Genomic DNA, 22,793 nt, shown 5'->3' with positions numbered 1-22,793 from the left:
TATAGAAATGCAATAGGTTTCTGTGTATTAATTGTATCCTGCGACTTTACCAAATTCATTGATGAGCTCTAGCAGTTTTCTGGTAGCATCTTTAGGATTTTCTTATGATCCTTTTCATTTCTGTGATGTCTGTTGTAACTTCTCCATTTTTGTTTCAAATTTTATTAGATTTAGTATCATGTCATCGGCAAACAGTGATTGCTTTTCTTCTTTTCCAGTTTGGATTCCTTTTATTTCTTCTTCTTCTCTAATTGCCATGGCTAGAACTTCCAAAACTATGTTGAATAGTAGTGGCAAGAGCGGACATCCTAGTCTTGTTCCTGATCTTAGCAGGAATTCTTTCAGCTTTTTGCCATTGAGAACGGCAGCTGTGGGTCTGTCATGTGTGGTTTTTACTATATTGAGGGAGTTTCCTTCTATGTCCACTTTCTGGAGGGTTTTTTAAAAATCAGAAATGGGTGTGGATTTTGTCTAAAGCCTTTTCTGCATCTATTGAGAGGATCATATGGTTTTTATTTTCAGTTTGTTAATGTGAGGTATCAGACTGATTGATTTGCGGATATCGAAAAATCCTTGCATTCCTGGGATAAACTCCATTTGATCATGGGGTACAATCCTTTTAATGTATTGCTGGATTTGGTTTGCTAGAATTTGTTGAAGATTTTTGCCATTTATGTTCATCAGTGGTATTGGCCTGTAATTTTCATTTTTTTTGTGGTATCTTTGTCTGGTTTTGGTACAGGGTGATGGTGGCCTCATAGAACGAGTTTGGGATTATTCCTTCCTCTGTAGTATTTTGTAATAGTTTCAGAAGGATAAGTGTTAATTCCTCTCTAAATTTTTTTTTTTTTTGTCTTTTGTCTTTTGCTGCTGCTGTTGTTGTTGCTATTTCTTGGGCCGCTCCTGCGGCATATGGAGGTTCCCAGGCTAGGGGTCCAATCGGAGCTGTAGCCACTGGCCTACACCAGAGCCACAGCAACGCGGGATCCGAGCCGCGTCTGCAACCTACACCACAGCTCACGGCAACGCCGGATCGTTAACCCACTGAGCAAGGGCAGGGACCGAACCCGCAACCTCATGGTTCCTAGTCGGATTCGTTAACCACTGCGCCATGACGGGAACTCCCCCCTCTCTAAATTTTTGATAGAACTCACCTGTGAAGCCATCTGGTCCTGGAGTTTGTTGGAAGTTTTTAAATCACAGTTTCAATTTCAGTACTTGTGATTGGTCTGTTCATCTTTTTTATTTCTTCCTGGTTTAGTCTTGGAAGATTGTACCTTTCTAAGAATTTGTCCCTTTCTTCTAGGTTGTCCATTTTATTGGCATAAAGTTGCTTATAGTAGTCTCTTATGATACTTTGTATTTCTGTGATGTCCATTGTAACTTCTTCATTTTCATTTCAAATTTTATTGATTTGAATACCCCCTCCCTTTTTTAATGAGTCTGGCTAAGAGCTCATCAATTTTGCTGATCTTTTCAAAGAACCAGCTTTTAGTTTCATTGATCTATTGTTTTCTTCATTTCTATTTCATTGATTTTTGCTCTGATCTTTATGATTTCTTTCCTTCTGCTAAGTTTGGGTTTTGTTTGTTCTTCTTTCTCTAGTTGCTTTAGGTGTAAAGTTAGGTTGTTTATTTGAGCTTTTTCTTGTTTCCTGAGGTAGGCTTGTATTGCTATAAATCTTTCTCTTAGAACTGGCTTTTCAAAATTTTTAAATTTTCTTTGTTTTAGGGGTGCACCCAAGGCATATGGAAGTTCCCAAGCTAGGGGTCCAATTGGAACTACAGCTGCTGGTGTACACCACAGCCATGGCAACACAGGAACTGAACCACGTCTGTGTCATTACACTGCAGTTCATGGCAACACTGGATCCTTAACCCACTGAGAGAGGCTTGGGATCCAACCTGCAACCTCATGGTTCCTAGTCAGATTTTTTTCTGCTGGGCCATGACGGGAACTCCTAGAACTGCTTTTACTGTATCCCATAGGTTTTGGATTGTTGTGTCTTTGTTTTCATTTGTTTCTAGGTATTTTTAAATTTCCTCTTTGATTTCTTCAGTGATCCATCGATTGTTTAGTAGCATGTTGTTTAGTCTCCACGTGTTTGTGTTTTTTGAAGTTTTTTTTCTTGTTGATTTCTAGTCTTATAGCACTTGGTCAGAAAAGATACTTGATATGATTTCAATTTTCTTAAATTTACCAGTGCTTGATTTGTGACCCCGAATGTGATCTATCCTAGAGAATGTCCTGTCTGCTCTTGAGAAGAATGTGTATTCTGCTGCTTTTGGATGGAATATTCTACAGATTTCTATTAAGTCCATCTAGTCTAATGCATTATTTAAGGTCTGTGCGTTCTTGTTGATTTTCCATCTGGATGATCTGTCCATTGCTGTAAATGGGATATTTAAGTCCCCCACTATTATTGTGTTACTGTTGATTTCTCCTTTTAAGGCTGTTAGCAGTTGCTTTAGGTATTGAAATGCTATGTTGTGTGCATATGTATTTACAATTATTCTTTTTTTATTACTCAATGAATTTATTACATTTATAGTTGTACAATGATCATCACAATCCAATTTTATAGGTTTCCATCCCACAACCCCAGCACATCCCCCCACCCCCAAACTATCTCCTTTGGAAACCATATGTTTTTCAAAGTCTGTGAGTCAGTATCTGTTCTGCAAGGAAGTTCATTGTGCCCTTTTTTCAGATTCCACATGTCAGTGATAGCATTTGATGTTGGTGTCTCATTGTCTGACTGACTTTACTTAGTATGATAATTTCTAGGTCCATCTGTGTTGCTAAAATGTTGGTATTTCGTTCATTTTAATGGCTGAGTAATATTCCATTGTGTATATGTACCACATCTTCTTTATCCACTCCTCTGTTGATGGACCTTTAGGTTGTTTCCATGTCTTGGCTATGTATTTACAATTGTTATATATTCTTGGATTGATCTTTTGACCATTACGTAATGTCCTTTGTCTCTTGTAACATTCTTTATTTTAAGATCTTTATTGTCTGATATGAGTATTGCTACTATGGCTTTCTTTTGATTTCCATTTGCATGGAATATCTTCTTCCATCCTCTCACTTTCGATTTGCATGTGTCCCTAGAACTGAAGTGGGTCTCTTGAAGACAACACATATATGGGTTCTTATTTTTGTATCCATTCAGCCAGTCTGTGTCTTTTGGTTGGGGCATTTAGTCAATTTACATTTAAGGTAATTATTGATATGTATGTTCTTATTGCCATTTTGTTAAATGTTTTGGATTTGTTTGTTTTGGTCTTTTTGTTCCCCTCCTCTTTTTCTCTTCTCTTGTGGTTTGTGGTTTGATGACTACCTTTAGTGTTATGTTTGGGTTGCTTTTTCTTATTTCTGTGTGTATCTATTGTGTATTTTTGGCTTGTGTTTACCATGAGGTTTTGACATAGGAGTCTATCTATATACAAGATTGTTTTGTGTTGCTGGTCTTCTAACTGCAAATGAATCTCTAGTTTCCTGCATTTGTAGCCCCCTCTTCTCATGATTGCCAGTTTTGGTAGCACATTTGTATGTGGATGATTTCTACCTTTCCTATATGTTTGCCTTTACTGGTGAGCCTTCTCATTTGTAATTTTTCTTTTACACCTAGAGAAATTCCTTTAGTACTTGTTGTAAGGCTGGTTTAGTGATGCTGAATTCTCTTAGCTTTTGTTTGTCTGTAAAGTTTTTCATTTCTCCTTCAAATCTGAGCCTTGCTGGGTAGAGTACTCTTGGTTGGAGGTTTTTTTCCCTTTCATCATTTTAAGTATGTAGTGCCACTCCCTTCTGGCCTGCAGAGTTTCTGCTGAAAAATCAGCCTATAATCTTATTGGGGTTTCCTTGTATGTTATTTGCTGCTTTTCCCTGGCTGCTTTCAGTGTTTCCTCTTTGTCTTTATTTATTTATTTTTGGTCTTTTTAGGGCCACACACATGGCACATGGAAGCTCCAAGGCTAGGGGTCTAATTGGAGCTACAGATACAGCAATGCCAGATCTAAGCCACATCTATGACCTACAACACTGAGCAAGGTCAGGGATTGAACCCACATCCTCATGGATACTGGTCAGGTTTGTAACCCACTGAGCCACAATGGAAACTCTTATTTCCAAGATCTTGAATCATCTTTACTATCATTAGTCTAAAGTCTTTTTCACTGAGGTTGCTTATCTCCAGATCACTTAACTGTTTTTCTGTTTTTTTTTTTTTTCCCTTTGTTTCTTCATCTGGGTCACATTTTTTGCCTTTTCATTTGTGTGTTTTCTTTTTTGCAGGCTAAAGTGTTGTAGCCTCTTTTGCTTCTACTGTCTTCCCTGTTGTGGGTGAAGTTGGTACAGGGGCTTGGTGTTGGCTTCTTGATGGGTGGAACTGGTGCCTGCTCACTGGTGGGTGGAGCTGATTCTTTCTCCTCTGGTGGGTGGGGCTTTGTCTCTGGGTATGATTAGAGGTGGCTGTGTGCCTAGGAGGCAGCCATGTGCCTGTTTGCTGATGGGTAGGGCTGTGTTGTCACCCTCTTTGTTGTTTGGCCTGGGGCTTCTCAGATCTGATGGCTGGGGCCAGATTTTTCCAAAATGGCCACCTCCAAGGGAGTTCACACTGACAATTATTCCAGAGACTTTTGCCTCTAGTGTCTTTCTCCCACAGCAAGCCACAGCTACCCCCTATTTTCCCAGGAGATCCTCCAAGACCCACGGGTAGGTCTGACCAGATTCTTATATAGTCTGTGCTTTGCCCTGGGGCCCAGTGCACATGAAAGCCTTTGTTCACCCTCCAAGAATGGAGTCTGTTTCCCCTAGTCCTGTGGAGCTCCTGTATACAAGCCCTGCTAGCCTTCAATACTAAATGCTCTGGGGGCTCCCCCTCCCAATGCCGGTCCCCCAGATGTGGGAACCTGAGGTGGGGCCTGGAACTCTCATTCCTATGTGAGAGCCTCTGCAATAGTTATTTTCCAGTCTGCAGGTTGCCCATCCAGTGGGTATGGTGAAAGCACCCCTCCCTACCATCTTGATGTGGCTTCTTCTTTGTCTTTGGGTGTAGGATATCTTTTTTGGTAGTTTCTAGTCTATTTTGTTGATTGTTATTCAGCAGCTATTTGTAATTTTGGTGTTTTTATAAGAGGAAGTGAGCTTAAGTCCTTCTACTCATCCATCTTTGGGCCTCAGTTTCTTTGTCTATAAAATGGGTGTTATGAACTGTGTCCCACACCCCATTATGTATGCTGAAGTCCTAACCCCCTAGTACCTCAGAATAAATGCATGTGGAGAGAGGTGATTAAGTGAAAATGAGGTCACCAAAGTCTGAAATGAGTGATGTCCTAACAAGAAGAGGATATTTGGACACAGGTGTAGAGGGAAGACTGTAAGCACCTCTTTGCAGGAAAAGACCCTCAGCTGGGAGCCCCTTTCCTTGTCACTTTGGCAAAGCCATGTGGTAACTAACTTTTAAACCAGGCACCCCCATGCTCTATTCATCTCCACCCATGCACATCATTCAGATCTTCATATCACACAATACCTTGCCTAACTTTCAGTTCTTTCCATAGATCAAAGAAGTAGAAATGAAGAATAAATAATTAACAGATGACCTGATCTCTTCCCTAGCTTCCCCTTCAATAATTTCATGAACCAACTGTGTGAATAAGACCACATCTAGAGGAAGATCACCAGGAGTGGACAAGCCAGCACACAGTGGGGGATGGCAACAATGCTGACCCCCATCTCAATGATTAACTGAGGTTACTTCTCTGTTTCCCTTTAAAATTTCATAGCCAAGCAGAATCTTTGGAGGTGGTTTTTGGGGGATGATGAGTCCACCACCTCCCCAGATTGCCAGCATTCTGATTAAAGGCATGTTCTTCTCCTACAATTTGCGAATATGGAGTTGATATTGCAAGTGGTGAGCAGTGGGAACAAGACTACTCTTGAGAAGACACAGGAAGAGGACAGCCATGTATAAGAAAGGGAGTGAGGCCTCAGAGGGAACCATTCCACAGACACCTTGACCTCAGGCTTGCAGCCTCCAGGACCATGAACTGTCTAAGACCCCCAGTATCACCCAGTCTGTGGTACTTTACATGGCAGCCCTGGCAGGGTGGTACTGTGAGCATATTCCCATCTCCTGGGTGACACAACATTGTGGAGAAGATCCAATGAGACAGTGAATAAAATTCCTGTTAATACTTGCAGGTGTTACACAGACACAAGTGTTGTACCTGAGGCCTGTAGTTCACAGTGAACATGCCCAGTTTATCTCTATGAGTCTAATCAAAGAGTAGGATTCAGATAGGAGACACTGGAGAGAACCTTGTAGAACCCACACCTGTTCCTGCTCCAGGTGGTGGCTGGGTGCTGGCAAACCACCTGGCACTGAGGGGTTGCCCAGGGCAGCCCATTGAGGCTGATGCCAGGTCTGGCTTGCCCTGGGTGGGACTCACTCTGGGGGCCTGGGGCTATCTCCCAGACAACTGTGGGTGCTGAAATCCTACCAGGGATTTCAGCTTCTTAGGGATAGGGCCAGGAACTTCCCTTCCCTGTCTCATTCACACTTCATAGCCACTCACAGAGAGGAGAGCCGTTTTTTCACCTTCATAATGCATACAATCCAGTGTTAGTAAGTTTAAGAGACACACACCGAGTAACTATCAATTCATTTATCAGATAACCCTTCTCACAGTTGAGTGGGAGCAAGCCTTATCAGTGGCCTCTTACTGGAGGGGTGGGAGATGATGAAGAGGTGGCGCAATTCAAGGCTGAGGGTGAGGTTGGGACAGGAGATCCAGGCAGCAGGAGGTTGAATGGGGGCGGGGCCAGGGCCTGTGGGTGGGGCCGGGTGTTGGGGGAGGGGATGCAGGCAGGTGTGGGCTTTGAGAGTTCTTTGCTCTAGTGCAACTTTGCCCAGAGTCTGCTGGGGCGGGGGCTTTCTAACTTCATTTCTCTTTCTATGTTGTAGTGTTTCCCCTAAGACTTATTTAGATGGTTAGTCACTGGTCCCTGAAATGAATAAATAAGAATTACCAGTTGTTTTTCAATTGCAGTTCATGTTTGTGATGGAATTTTCCACTCCCTGTCTACTGCTTTTCATTACTTACTGATAATGGCTGAAATAACTTCTCATTTCTGCTGAATAATGTGCATTTGTGACAGTCAGCTCTACCAGTTCGTTTACAGCCAGACAAATGAGTCTTTATATGCTTTTCCCCAGCCAGATGACAATAAACTAGGTTTTATTTTCCTAAATTGAGTCCTTAACTTCGGTGGATCAGCATAAATCCTCTGGGGGAAAGCCAGGGGCCCTGGATTACCTTGTGCTGGGTTCAGCTGTTCTTTCAATAACTCCCATAAAGAGGCATCACATTTGCCTTCTGCTCTTGCCTGGATTAAGTTTTAATTTAGTTCTTCTGGGGAGTGTAGGCCATCAGTGTCTTTCCTATTGCTCCTATACGTGACTATTGAGGGGGGTTGGTTTGTTTGTTTTTCTGCGAGGAATCTGTTGAGAAGTCTTCTTCCCTCCCACCTACTTTGGGGTTTCTGTGAGGCTATGAGGCTGTGGAGGCTTCACCAGCCCTGGACTCTGCTGGAGCTGCCCCACTCCCCACCCCCGTGAATAACAAGTCATTGGTAGGAGTTTTATATAACTTCATTTTCTTTTAAGGTAAAACAGTCTAACACTGCAAAAAATTATCAAGTCCAAAGAAAGCCTGCCCCTACCTCTGTCTCCAGACACCCAGCCCTGGACTGGAGCCATCCATTGCTACCAGTTTGTGTATGCTTCCAAAGAGGGTCTGCCTCTCACCTTCCTTCCTTCCTCCTGCTTCCTTCCTTCCTCCTCTTTCTCCCTTGCTCCCTTTTCTCTTCCTTCTTTTATTCCTTTGTTTAAAATGTAAACAGATAACATAGTAGACAGGTTTTGCAGGCTGCCTTTCATTAATATATATATATATATATACTAGTTTGCCATCACTACATAAAAGGCTTCCTTAGAGTTCCTGTCGTGGCACAGTGGTTAACAAATCGGACTAGGAACGATGAGGTTGCAGGTTCAATCCCTGGCCTTGCTCAGTGGGTTAAGGATCCAGTGTTGCTGTGAGCTGTGGTGTAGGTCGTAGACTCAGCTCGGTCCTGTGTTGCTGTGGCTCTGGTGTAGGCCGGAGGCTACAGCTCCGATTTGACCCCTAGCCTGGGAACCTCCATATGCCGTGGGAAGTGGCCCTAGGAAAGGCAAAAAGACAAAAAATAAATAAATAAAATAAAATAAAATAAAAAAATTTTAAAAAAAGCAAAAAAAAGAAAAAAGAAAAAAATTAAAAAAAAGAAAAAGTAAAAAAAATAGAAAAAAAAATAAAAGGCTTCCTTGTTTCTGTCTTACAGTTGCAGAGGATTCTGCTGCAATATTCAGCTCTGTGGGGCCTTTAGGCTATTTCCAGTATTTCATTTCTGGTGTGGACTTTGAAGAAAGGTCTCTGACCCTGAGTTCATTTGAAACCTTGAGCCTGTCTGGTTCTGTATTCAGCCCTCACTGCCCAGCCCCTTATGGGTTGCCCATTGTGTGCTATGGTGCCCACTCCAGACCAGGCCCTTGGAATAGAAACTTGAGGGGCGGGGGCAGATACCAGGAGAGCTTGACATTTGGAGGAGGAAATTGCAAACTGCTCGATATTCCCAGCCCCTCCACACCTGCCTTCACCCACTAGAGGTCCTGACCAAACTCTAGCATGGCTTCCATCTGCTCCAGACCTTCATCTGAAACCTGACAAGAGGCCCCTGACCTACCTTTTCTTAGGTATTACTTTAGGAAACTTGGAATTGTAAATCCTTTCTCTACCTGGCCCGCCCCAAGATGGAAATCTCCTACAACCCAGAATATTTCCTCTAGGACCTGGAAGTCATCTCTGTGAAATGCAAACATCTGGTGATCTAGCTGCCCCATTTCCCACTTCCTGTGGGAGGGTATTATGCTAACTCTGAGAGTCGTCTTACTCCAGTTTGCTCCTGTCATGAAGATATGAGAAGGGTTTCTTCTCTGGATAAGCGCCAGTTAGCAAACACAGCTGGCCAAATCACATGGACCAGACTCCCCTTACCTCTTTCAGTATTTTCCTTTAGCACACCCTAGCTTTTAAAAAGCCTTCTGCCTTTTGTTTCAGTGGAGTTGAGCTCAGTTTGATTCTGAGTCTCTCTCCCCTACCTCTGTGGTCTGAAAAAACCTGTCTTGCTGATTTTAACAAGTGCAGTTTCCCTTCAACAATCAGGAACTGGGCCCCATACTCAGATTGCCTGGCAGATGGTCATGCCTGGTCCTGACTCCCAACTTGGTCAACACTAGGTGCCGTGTTGAAGGGCCACCCTCTAGAGGCACATTCTTTGGGTTTCACATTTCATTTCCATTTCCTGGGGTCCTTCTGAGGACTGGTCAGTACCCCATTCTTTCTCTAAACTCCTTCAGCATCTATGATTTGAACTCTCGTGAATCATGTATGTAAACACAGTTGTTTTTGTTACTACCCACTTAATGTCTCTATCTTCTCATTTATTCAATTCCACAAACTTTAAGTGGGTATTGATTATGCGCCTAGTAATTTACATACATTATTTCACTTAATACTCCAGGACCAATCCTCTGTGGTAGATATTCTGTCTTCATTCTTATTATGAAAATGTCAACCATACATAAAAAGAGAGAGGCTATAATGGACCCTTATGTACCCATCACCATGATTATAAACACATGGCCTATTTTGTTTCACCAATATCCCCTCACATTTCTGTTCTGCCCCAGATTATTTTAAACAAATCCTAGCTACCAAATGATTTCTTCTTTAGATATTTCAGTATGGTATTTCTAAATTGTAAAGATGCTTTTAAAAAATCACATAATTTCTACAAATCTAAAAATAGCTTCTAAAAGGTAATACCTTCCTAATGTTATCAAATACCCAGTTCCTCTCTCCTCAATTGTCTGATGTATTTTTTTTAACAGTTTCTTTGAATAGTGGTCCAAATAAAATCCATTTCAATGGGTTACGTCAATTTAATCTCTTTTAACTTACAGATTTTCCCATCTTTCTTTTTTTTCCCTTGCAGTTTTTGCTTGTTGAAAAAAAATTGGATGTTGGTTTCTACAGTTTCCCACAGTCTGGATTTGCTGATTTTACCTCTGTAGTGTCAATTAACATATGTGTTCATCCGACCTCTGTATTTCGTGTAAACTAGTAGTTCTATCTTGAGGCTTAACCACTTGCAATTTTCCTTTCTTTTTTGGGGAGGATGTGCTCCACCAGAAGGTACATGTCTTCTGGTCTCTCTTTTTGTGATATTAGTAGTTATTTGATGATTCTTATTGCCTAGATCCATTATTTTATTATGGCTGCAAAATGGTGATATTCAAATTCTGTTTTAAGAATTAATTTTAATGACAGATACAAATAAAATTAATAATAATAAATACTAATATAATATATACTATTATATATTATGTAACTATATTTACACAAATTACATAAATATATTTTGTAGTATAATTATATACTATATATTATGTAATTATACTAAATACATTATTTGTTTTTTAGCCATAGTACTTCTACAAAACAACATGTCCTCTCTTCAATTCTTTTCTTTTGTTTTCTTTTCCAACCATGATGTACTTACTACAGAGCTTATAGAAAATACAGGAAAAATTTTGGAGAGGGTATGGAGAATAGGGAACTCTCCTACACTGTTGCTGGGAATGTACATTGATACCACCACTATGGAAAACAGTATGGAGGTTCTATATTTAGAAAAGTACATATAGAATTACCATATGATTCACAATCCCACTCCTGGGCTTATATCCAGACAAAACTTTCCTTCAAAAAGAATCTTGCACCCCCATGTTCACTGCAGCACTATTCCAAATAGCCAAGGCATGGAAACAACATAAATGTCCATTGACAAGTGAATGTATTAAGAAGATGTGGTACATATACACAATGGAATACTACTCAGCCATAAAAAGAGCAAAATAATGCCATTTGCAGCAACAGGGATGAAACCAGAGACTCTCATACTAAGCGAAATATGTCAGAAAGAGAAAGACAAATACAATATGACATCACTTACACGTGGAATCTAAAATATGGCACAGAACAGAAAGACTCACAGACATGGAGAAGAGATTCATGGTTGCCAAGGAGGAGGGGGAGGGAGTGGAATGGATTGGGAGTTTGGGAGTAGATAAAAACTATTATATTTAGAATGGATAAGCAATTAGGTCCTGCTGTATAGCACAGGGAACTATACCCAATCACTTGTGATAGACCATGATGTGAGAAAAAAATGTATGTATATGTATGACTAGGTCACTTTGCTGTACAGCAGAAATTGACAGACATTGTAAATCAACCATAATTTAAAAAAATTTAAAAGTGATAAATATAAATAAAATAATTATTACAATACTATACTATACTATACTATTATATATTTGTATATTTATACAAATTATACAACTATGTATTGTATTTTATATAATTATTATAATAAATAAATTATTATTGTTTTTTAGCTATAATAATTCTATAAAAAACCATGTCCTCTCCAACTCTTTTCTTTTTTTTCCCCAACCATGATGTGCCCACCACAGGTCTTACAGGAAAGATAGGAAAAAGGTCTGGTTCTTTCTCATTATCTATGATTTTTCCAAAAAAATGAGTTGGTTCCCCAGCAGACTCCAAGGTAACTACTTAGTGAGATTTTGTGGGAGGGCATATATAATACTGAACTCATAGATTTAAACATATTTGATGTATGTCAATCTATCATAGTTAATATTCTTATCGACACTTAGCTATCTTTGATTAGTGGGAACTTATTTAGATTGGCTCTTAGGTCTTTTAACTTTTTTTTTTTTTTTTTTTTTTTTGGTCTTTTTAGGGCCATACTGGCAGCATATGGAGGTCCCCAGGCTAGGGGTCTAATAGGAGCTGTAGCCGCCAGCCTACACCACAGCCACAGCAATGCCATATCTGAGCTGCATCTGAGACCTACACCACAGCTCACGGCAATGCCAGATCCTTAACCCACTGAGTGAGGCCAGGGATCAAACCCACACCTCATGATTCCTAGTTGGCTTCGTTTCCGCTGCTCCACAATGGGGGAGTTCCCTATAGTTTCCTTGGTTTCTTAGGCTCATCTTGTACATTTCCTGCCCCAAAACGTGGATCCAGCCATTTCTCTAAGGAGCTTCTCTTCTGTAGTGAAAAATGGTGGTTGGAGACCAAAATCTGAAGCTAAAAATGCTCAGTACACTGGAAGAACATTGTTTCTAGGTCTTTTCATTGGCCAGAGGCAGGAAGTGGGTATATATTTATGTTGACATACATCATGATTTTATACTGATAATTCCAATTCAAATTCAGGACTAAAACCTGTCACTAAACTTTATAGTCTTACAGCTATGACTCCTTTCACCCACATTAAATGTCTCAGTTCTCAATGACACAAACGTGCTCTTTTGCTTTATCCCACAGAAGATGCAAGTGCGCACACATACACACATACACACCAGTGTCAGAAGGATAATACCAACCTACCACTGGCAGTATGATTACCGAAATGGTTTAAGACTCTTTTTGCAGTACTCTCTTGCATACCTACTAGGCATATACAGGCAAATTACTGTGGTTTAAAAAGTCATTTGAAATAGTTTTTCTCTGTGTTATTGTACCATCAATTTGATATATAACTGGATTCATTTGTTTCTTTTTTTTTTTTTTTTTTTGCTTTTTAGAGTTTGCTTTTTAAGATTTAATTTTGTTTTATAATTCCATAAAATGTTTGCCTGGTTCCAAAGTTCCATTTCCACATAATAAGATAAATTAAAACAACTCTAGTGTCTATTCCTTTTTCCTCTACCCTCCTTATATAAGCGATCATTTAAAAACAGTTGTAGTGGGAGTTCCCTTTGTGGCACAGTGGAAATGAAACCGACTAGGAACCATGTGGTTGTGGGTTCGATCCCTGGCCTCGCTCAGTGGATTGAGGATCCTGCGTTGCTGTGGCTGTGGTGTACGCCAGCAGCTGTAGCTCTGATTTGACCCCTAGCCTGGGAACCTCCATATGCCAAAAGTGCAGCCCTAAAAGTTATAGTTTGTCTTTTTCCCATTTTTTCAGTTATAAGCAAATGCATATGCATATATTTATAGCCCCTCCTCTTTCTTAGAGAAGTGGTAGAATGACATACATACTCTTTCCACCTTGCATTTTAACTCAAAAATATATTCTGGAGATTATCTTTGCATTAGGCTATAGTTATTCCTCATTCCTTTTGTGGATATATCACTGCTTGTTCAACTAATTCCCTATTGATAGGTATCTGGGTTGCTTCCAGACTTTTGGCATTATTCATAGGATTGAAATAAATAGTTTTATGCATACTTCTTGTTCATGTTTTTGCCAATATGTCATTGGGAGAGATTCATAAAAGTGGGATTGTTGGATCAAATTAAATATACATAAATGGATATGAATTTGTCTAGGTAGTGCCAAATTCTTCTCCACAAGGGGTTATAACATTTTCTGTTCTCATCAGAACTGTATGAACTTGCCTGTTTCCCTAGAGCTTCACCAACTAAATAGATTCACATACTTGTGGAGTTTTGCCAATCTGAGAAGTGAAAATGGTATCTCAGGTAGGTCTGTCTTCCTTTCTTTCTTTCTCTTTTCCTTTCTTTCTCTTTTTCTTTCTTTCTCTTTTTCTTTCTTTCTTTCTTTCTTTCTTTCTTTCTTTCTTTCTTTCTTTCTTTCTTTCTTTCTTTCTTTCATGTCTTTATTATGAGTGAAGTTGAGCATCCTTTTATATGGTGAAGAATCATTTTCATTTATTTTTATGTCAACTGTCTGTCATATCTCTAGCTTATTTAAAAATAAGATTGTTGAGGGCTTTTTTTTAAAACCTCAACATTTATTTTATTTTTTTGTCTTTTCTGGGGTCACACCCACGGCATATGGAGGTTCCCAGGCTAGGGGTCAAATTGGAGCAGCAGCTGCGGGCCTATGCCAGAGCCACAGCAACACCAGATCTGAGCTGTGTCTGTGACCTACACCACAGCTCACAGCAACGCTGGATTCTTAACCCACTGAGCAAGGCCAGGGATCAAACCTCATGGTTCCTAGTCGAATTCGTTAACCACTGAGCCACGACAGGAACTCCTAAAACCTCAAAATTTAAATGCTGTTTATAGAATGGGAATATTAACCTTTTATATTCTAAGTTGCAAATACTTCCTTTTTAGTTTGTCATTTATCTTTTAGTTTTGCCTATGGTATTATTTTGCAATGCAAAATTTAAAAAATTTGATAATCAAATTTACCAATATTTTGAAAAAATCAATAAACCGCTTTAAATTTTTAAATTATATCAAGGAAAAATAGTCCTGCACCAAGGTTAAAATAAGGAATTCACCCATGCTTTCTACTTGTATGGCTTCCTCTTGCATATTTTTTTTTGTCTTTTTTTTTTTTTTTTTTTTTTTTTTAAGGGCCGCATCACAGCATATGGAGGTTCCCAGGCTAGGGGTCGAACTAGAGCTGTAGCCTCAGGCCTACACCACAGCCACAGCAATGTCAGATCTGAGCCGTGTCTGTGACCCACACCTCAGCTCACGGCAATGCTGGATCCTTAACCTGCTGATCAAGGCCAGGGATTGAACCTGCGTTCTCATGGGTGCTAGGCAGATTCATTTCTGCTGAGCCACAATGGGAACTCCCCTCTTTCACATGTAAATCTAGGATATATTTGGAATTGATCTGAGAGTACAGTGAGAGAATGGATCCAGTTTTATTATTTTCTTTATGATTCTCCAGTTCCCTGATCACTGCTTAATAAAAAGTCCTCTATTGGTTTCACATGCTCCCTTTATCAATACTAAATTTCCATACACAGTGGGGCCTACTTTTGATTTTTATCTTCTGTTCCATTGGCCTTCCTATACTTTATGTGCCAATATAAAACTGCTTTAATGATTGGGACTTCCTAGTATGTTTTATTATTTGGGAGAGCTTTCCCTTCTCCTTGCTCTTCTTTTTTAGTTTTTCTTCTTGGCTCTTCTTGCATTTTCGTTCTCACAAATAAAATTCATAATAAACCCATCTAGTTCTAAAAAAACCCAACTATGTATTTTAAAAATAGAATTCTGTTACATTTATAAATTAATAAGGAGAACTGACATCTTTCTTTTTAGGGCCATACCAGCAGCATGTGGAAGTTCCCAGGCTAGGGGTCAAATCAGAGCTGAAGCTGCTGACCTACCACAGCCATAGCCACAACAACAATGCAGGATCTGAGCTGTGTCTGAACTTACACCACAGCTCATGGCAACACTGGATCCTTAAGCCACTAATCGAGGCCAGGGATTGAACCCTCACCTCTTGTATACTAGTTGGGTTTGTTGCCACTGAGCCACAGCGAGAACTCTGAGAACTGACATCTTTATGCTATGGAGTCTTCATAGCATATGGCGCACATGGAATTTCTCTCCATTTGTGTATTTTAGCAAAGTTTTATGGTAGTCTTATAGATTTTGGAAATCTCTCAAATTTATTTAAAGGCATTTCATTTTATTTTTTGCTATCATAATTGAGATTTTCTCTTCCAGTATACCATTTTTTTGTTGTTGTTTATAGATATGAGGGTAATTGATCTTTAATGTTATTTTGTAACCTGCTACTTTACTGAAAGCATGTTATTGTTTGTTGTATGGTTTTCACATGGATCCTTTTGGGCTGTCCAGAAAGACCAGAATTTTCCCTCTTTTGCTCCAATTCTTGGCACTTTCCAACTGTGTTGTCTTGTCTAATCACATTGACTACAACCTCTGACCAACATAACATAGGAGTGGAGTTATTATGCATCCTGTCCTTTTCAATTTCTACAGGAAGGCCATTAGTGTTGTCTTTTTAGAGGCAATTTATCATTCAAGAAATCTCTAAACACCCTCATTATCCAGATGAGGAATCAAGATGTGCAGAGATCAAGAAAGAACTTGCCTCAAGGTCATGTGGAGCCTGAGTTTGACCTTGGAGTTCTCTGGTGTTCTCCAGTCTTTGCAGCACACCCCTTATTTTTCATTATCTATACTCCTCTGTCCCCTTACTCAACATGGACCTCACACCTTAAGAGATCATAAGAGATTATGAATGGCTGAGCTCAGCCTTTGGGAAGGGCACAGAGAGGTCCCGAGTGCCAGGACTCAGTCTCACCCCTATTTTCTTTAGCAATTCTGCTCCCTCCCAGACACTGCGTAGCAAAACAAGAGCCCCCAGGAAATCAGATATCACCCTTCTCAGAAAGCAGTTTAGTAACCACCTCTATTACTCAACCAAGAGCCTCAGGCCCTCTTGCCCTCCCCTGCTCTGACCAGGGTTATTTTTTTCCAATCTTACACATGGGTCTCCCTCAGAGCAATTCTCAATATATTTTTCTCTGTGTAGTTACATTTCTAATGATACTTCAGTGTCCCTTCAGAGTAACTACCTTATTGGCCTGCTCTCACCAAAGGAATGGTATTTATTGAGAAGCAGACTGAGTGGTTTGTCTTGGGTAAATGTGTTCAAGCCTCTGCAGGCACTAAGGTAGCTCAGGTTCTTTCCCCTCCTTGTTTCAGGGACACCAGGTTGTGAATCACGAACAATGACCCATTGCCTTTCATTTTATTCAGTGGGGAGGGATTAGTTCTTGTGTCTTTTTTTTAAAAAAAACCAGCTAGGACCATGGTGCTGTGGGGAGAGAAACCTGGTCCTGATCTAGATTGCCTTTTTCTAGCAGTTTCCCCAAACAGGCAAATCCCCAGAGTATGGGTTCTCTCTCTCTTTGCGAGGGACAGAAAGAGGGACTGTGATTGGAAAATATTTAAATCAGGCCCATTTAAAATTCTAACTCTCTTGCCTTTCCATAACTTCGATTTTTACTTTCCTCCAGCTGACAGCCTTTGCTGTGGGAAGTCTGAGCCACTGTTTTCTCCCATGGAGACCACTAATTTCGGTGGAGACTTAAACCTCCACGTTCCACTTTGTTCCCTGGGTAGCGCCTCCCCGGCCCTGGCCTCCGCTCACTCCCTGTACTTTGTGACTCTGGCTGTACTTCCTCTGTCCCCACTCTCCTTTCATCTGCAGCTCCGAGGCAGGAGGCTGCCTAATTCCAAGCTTGCATTTGGCCTATTTGAGGATGAAAGGGCCTGATGTTGCCGCCAGAGCTTATTATCAGCGTTATTCGCTTGGCAAGAAAAGCCAGAGCACTCAGCAAAGCCAGACAGGGAAAGGACCCCCTTCTGCCTGAGTGGTGGGCTGGTGCCTGGATCCTTGTTGGCCTCTGGGGCCACCACCTGGGAGTTTTCCCATTTGTTTTTACTGCTTAGTAGAAGTAGCTGAGAGGTTCTAACACTGGGGAGTGGAGAGAGAGGTTTAGACTTGAAAAGGAACTTCACATATATTTAACTCTAACCAGGACTGGCTCCATAATTTGTGGGTCTCAGTGCAAAATGGAAATACAGAGCTCCTCGTTCAAAAACCAAGGAAAAAAAGGGCCTTTAAAGGTACTAAAATTTTCCTTCTTGGTTTTTCTCTTGACCTGTTATGGTAATTTTTGTTATTTAATCTTGCAATCCTTTGGGCACAGGGATACTCAAGGGGCATGTGCAGCCTCACAGGCCCCCATGGTGGCCATGCTCCATGCTTTGGGGTGCTGTGTGGCCCATTACTACCATACTCTACCTTCTTGCCAGCCACTGGACTGATGTGCCAGGTCCTGCCCAGTGGTGGGGATGTCCAGCCAGGCATCCCCCTTTCCCACAGACCAGCCACCCTAATCTATGGAAGATAGGGGACCCCCGAGAGTACAGAACCTCAGGGCCACTCTGGAGGCACTTGGATCAAGGGTGGGCAAGAGGCTCACCCTTTCCTGTCAGTTGCCTACTGAATGCACCATGGTGCTGCCAGCCCTGCATCTGTGCCCCAATCCAAGATGCCACCTTTATACTCCCTGTGACCAGGCCTCTGCTGGAGGTGGGAAAAGGAGGGGAAATCAGGACGGGCAGGAAGCTACAGGCCAAGAAGCCCATGTGAGGGCAGGGAAACGAGAGCTTTGGATTTCTGGAGTCCAGGAATACAGCGCGCATGGCAGCCTTGGAGCCCCATGAGAAGAAGGCAGCACTTTCTGAATAAATGGATTGCGGGGAGGTGGGGGCTATTCTTTGGGCCAGGAAGGGGTGAGGCCCGGGTAGGGTGGGTCCCTCCTGAGCTCTGTGGGGACTGGTTGTGGGTGAGTGGACAGCCCCCATGACCAGACCCCCCAGGAGGCAGTGGGACCCCATTCTCCAGTGGGAAGCTGGGCCCACTGTCTGGGTACAGATAGGCTTAGGAGGGAGCTGTCTCCCCGAGGCTTGTGGGTGAAGGACACTATTTGGGGGGAGGCAGAAAGAAGGGACCATGGCCCCCCATAGTAAGCCCTTGGCCTGAGGTCTATCCCCTAGGGGACAGGTGCTCTGATTGAAGATGTTGCAACACTTCACAGTTCCTACAGCTCCTTTTCACATCTTATTTCATGCTCACAGGGGCCTTGAAAGGTGGTCGTCCATTTCGAAGATGGGGAGAGGGAGACATGGAGCAGATGAGTGGTTGGTCCACATACATGGCAGAACCAGGATCTGAAGGGAGGGCCCACTCAGTGTTGAGTATTGATGGCGTACGTGGCCATAGGTATCTGCAGTGTTGAGACTGAAGCTGCCTTTCTAGGTTGTTAGCCTCTGATTTCACCTAGTACATAAAATTCAGTGAACCCCCTTCATAGCCCCCCACAGCACATATAGTGATCCCCAAACTGCAAATGAAGAAACAATCTCAGAGAAGTTAAGTAACTGATACAAAGCCACCCAGCTAGTAGGCAGCAGAGCCAACATCCAAATGCAAGATCCCTTGATTCCCAGTTTATGCCCTTTTCACTTGCTCAAGTGAACCTGGAGTGTGAAGGCCGAGTCATGCAAATGACAAGGACCACTGGTAGCTGCCACAGTGGATGTGTGTACAGGCAGTCACGAGGTCATGGAAAGAGTGGGAAGGCAGCTCAGAGGAGCAGTGAGGCCAGGGCACATGGTATATTCACGGCCTCCCAAGTGGGTGGTATGGCAGGGCCAGAGGTGGCTTCAGAAGGGCCTTGTGGACTCAGCGCAGGGTCATGGATTGTGTCCTCTCTGGTAGGAGGAACCCAGAGGGTTTGGGGGCAGGGACAGTGCAGTCAGAGCTCATGTCTCCGAAAGATCATTCTGGTGACTGGGTGGAGAGCAGCTACCAGCAAAGCCATCTCACAGCCTGTGTGGAGGCCAGAGTTGGGTACCCTGCATGGGTTAATTGTGCAACAGCAACATTAGAAAAATCATGTGTATATCCCAGATATTTAGGATTTTCTTTTGTCCTTTTTGATGGAACAGAGCTAAACATGGTTGGAGCTGGGCCGTGTGATACAGAAGTAACTCCATTTTATAGGCTGGTCTAGCTGTATCTTCAAGTTCATGTTTGAAGAAAAAAAAAAGAAAAAAAGGAAAATGACTCTCATTTGGAGGATATCTTGATGTTCAGCCCATAGCATTGGACCTATACTGCTCTCATTGTGTGTTTTTCTAGTCTGTGGTCTACCTTCAGGCAGGACCTATACAATTTAGTTATCAATGGATTTGTTGGAATATCCATGGCATTATTATACCTATTTTACAGATAAGGAAACTGAGGCTCAGGGAAGTTGGGTAAGTTGCCTAAGCCTCTGGATCCAGACCAGGACAGAACAGACTATTTTGTGGCCATACTTTTTGACCTACAAATTGGGACACCTGACGTCTCATGAAAAGTCTGTGTAGCATCTGAGTGCATGAAATTGCCTGGCAGATGCTGAGATATTGGACTATCTAGGGGTGTTCTGGTGGCTTACAGGACATGCATATTTGGAATCTGCACTGTTGGAGAGAACACTAGAGGAATGGCTGCTTGACTTGCTGGGTCTAAGGCCGTGGACTGCTCTGAGATGGCTCTCCTCACAGCCCAGATAGATGTAGGCAGAACAGCAGCTCTGGGGGAGAGCCGAGAGAACAGTGTTGGGTGTCATATGTGTAGTGCCGGTAGCTGGCACCAGCTGGCAGGGGAGGAGAAGCATCCTGGGGTGAAGTGGGAGGCAGGAGGGGCAAATGGGAAGCTCATGAGTGTGTCTGACCAGCATTACCCACCCACACACGAATGAAAGTCTGTGACTCTCTGGGGGCTGTATGCTGGGCCCCCAGGTGAAAGGGGTCTGAGCTGGCAGTTCCTGGCCAGGCTAGAGGCTGATTTAGCTCAGAGGGATGCCAAGGCCAGCATTTGTGGGAGGAGGGGAAAGGAGACAGATGAGATGAAATGTGCAGAGCTGACTGCTGCCCCAGTGTCAGAACCACAGGCTACAGGCCAGATGTGACAGATGAGTTCAGCGCCCTGCAGAATTACCAGGAGAGCAGGTCCTGACCAAACAAGGGACAGAGAGGAAGCCTCTGTGCCCTGCCCTGGTTAATAAGGTAACCACGGCCACCTGTGGCTATTTAAATGTAAATGAATGAAAATAAAAATGTCAATTTCTCAGCCTCATTAGCTGCACTTCAAGTGCTCCATAGCCAGAGCTGGCTGGTGGCTACCAGACACAACGGTGCAGGTATAGGGACATTTCCATCATTGCAGAATTTCTATCTGAATGTGACGTATCTCACTAATAGTTTTTATATTGATTACATGTTGAAATAACATTTAAAATAGAGTTAAATATGATATACTAATAGTAACCTCACTTGTTTCTTTTTACTTTAACTACTGTGTGTAGTAAACTTGTCAATTCTCTGCGTGGCTCTAATTTCCATGGGCCAGCGCTGTAGAGATAGAAACAGGAACACCCCTCCATTTAGCCATTGTTCCCAATGCCACATCCATTTGGTGGTATTCTATTGGATGATGGCTGTAAAACTCCTCTCTTAACACAAGGGTTATAGAGTCAGCCCAGGCTGATGGGACAAATGCAAGCTTTAGAGCTGGAAAAATTCAGGTTCAAATCTCAGCTCCACCTCTCCAACTGGCTGCATGATTTTGAGCACAATGCTTCTTTGGGCCTCTGTTACCTCATCTAAAAATGCAATCAATGAATGAGCCATCACATGGCATTGCTTTGAACACTTGAGGACACAGTTCCTGCCTGGGCCCCGCCCTGAGTACACCTCAGCAAATGGTAGCCGCTGTTACAGTTATCATTGTCATTAATTTTTTTTTTTTTGTCTTTTGTCTTTTCAGGGCCATACCTGCAGCATACAGAGATTCCCGGGCTAGGGGTCTAATTGGAGTCAACAGGTGCCAGCCTACACCAGAGCCACAGCAATGCCAGATCCGAGCCTCATCTGCAACCCACACCACAGCTCACAGCAACGCTGGATCCTTACCCACTCAGCAAGGCCAGGGATCGAACCTGAAACCTCATGGTTCCTAGTCGGATTTGTTTCTGCTGTGCCATGATGGGAACTCCAGTTATTAATGTTTTCAGCATGAACGTGTAGGGTCAGTCTCTCTGGCCTCAGACCACTCACTTCCCTGCCCCCTGCCTCAGCACTCTTGCTCTCTGATATTGACCCCCCTCCCCATCCCACCCAAGAGACGGTGCAGGAGGCAGCTGTTAGCATCTTGTCCTGGTACTCACCTGCTGGCAGCTGCTGGCCCATGAGGCCCGGAGGGCACCCCAGCTCTCGGAGCGTGTGGCCTTGCTCTCCAGGTGCATCCGCAGCTCTGCCTCCAGCTCCTGGCTGACTTTCTCGAGGGCGTGCACCTTGGCCATGTATTCCACCAGGCACCCTCCCAGGTCCTCGACGCCACTGAGGTCCCTCTCCAGGCCTGGAGTGGGCGCCGTGGCCAGGCCTGAGCTCCGCAGGCCCTGCAGGAAGACGCTGCTGATGCCCAGGGCCCGGCGGGTCACCCGGGCACCCAGGCCACCAGTGGACCCACTGGGTGTCATCCCTACATAGACCCTGGGTGTTCGGACAAGACCACCCACGGCAATGGTCCTGGAGGCTGGGAGGCCCTCCAGGGAGGATGGTGACTGTGCTCCCCTGAAGGAAGCCCTGTGCCTCTGCAGAGGCATGCTGGGGCTGGCCCCTGTGGGCACGTCCACCACCACTCGCCTGGTGCTCATCGCCCCTTCTGTCTCTGCTGTGCCTAGTGGGTTCACAGAGCCCAGTGGCCTTTTGGTTTCCAGCCCCAGCATCCCCGTGACCGGGCCTCTCTGGAAGCTTCCCTATGCCAGGGCTGCTTTGTCTGCTGTTTTCCATGAGTTTCCACCATTCACCAAGCTGAAAGGGAAGCGGCCCGCCCAGGGCTGTGTGCAGAGAGGCGCTCAAGCATTCTCTGCAGGGTCATATGCCTGACCTCCGAGATTTTTCTGTGGGTGGTGGGGAAGCTGGATCAGTGCAGGCTGCAGGGGTGGCTCAGCTGGGCCTGTGTATTGCAGTGTCTAAGAGAGGGCCAGGCAGGCACACAGCAGCCCTACTTCATGGATGAGTAAACTGAGGCCTCAGCTCACAAGTGTCATGAGTGGCTGAGCCAGGACTGACTCTAGGGGTTTAGGGCTGGAGTCAGGGCTTTCTACATCCTTCCCTGTGCTGTGGGTGTGGGTGTGGAAACGTGGCTGTAGAAGGCTGTGAACCAGCCATGCCCAAGGCAGCCCCAGGGACTCAAGAGAAACAAAC

The 22,793-nt window shown here is 43.2% G+C and overlaps 1 protein-coding gene across 1 annotated transcript in view; it reads right to left on the bottom strand.

The window, feature by feature from the left end:
* The window catches only part of BFSP2 (beaded filament structural protein 2), an 81,582-nt gene extending 58,789 nt beyond the window's left edge, over positions 1–22,793 (bottom strand). The window contains exon 1 of the mRNA XM_005669841.3: positions 21,752–22,793. Coding sequence (XP_005669898.2) covers positions 21,752–22,312 — 561 coding nt within the window. The 5' untranslated portion in view covers positions 22,313–22,793. The remainder of the gene's footprint in view (positions 1–21,751) is intronic.

The sequence above is a fragment of the Sus scrofa genome, chromosome 13 (assembly GCF_000003025.6).
Source record: "Sus scrofa isolate TJ Tabasco breed Duroc chromosome 13, Sscrofa11.1, whole genome shotgun sequence".
Lineage (NCBI taxonomy): Eukaryota > Metazoa > Chordata > Mammalia > Artiodactyla > Suidae > Sus > Sus scrofa.
This window is presented reverse-complemented; position numbering and strand designations above follow the sequence as displayed.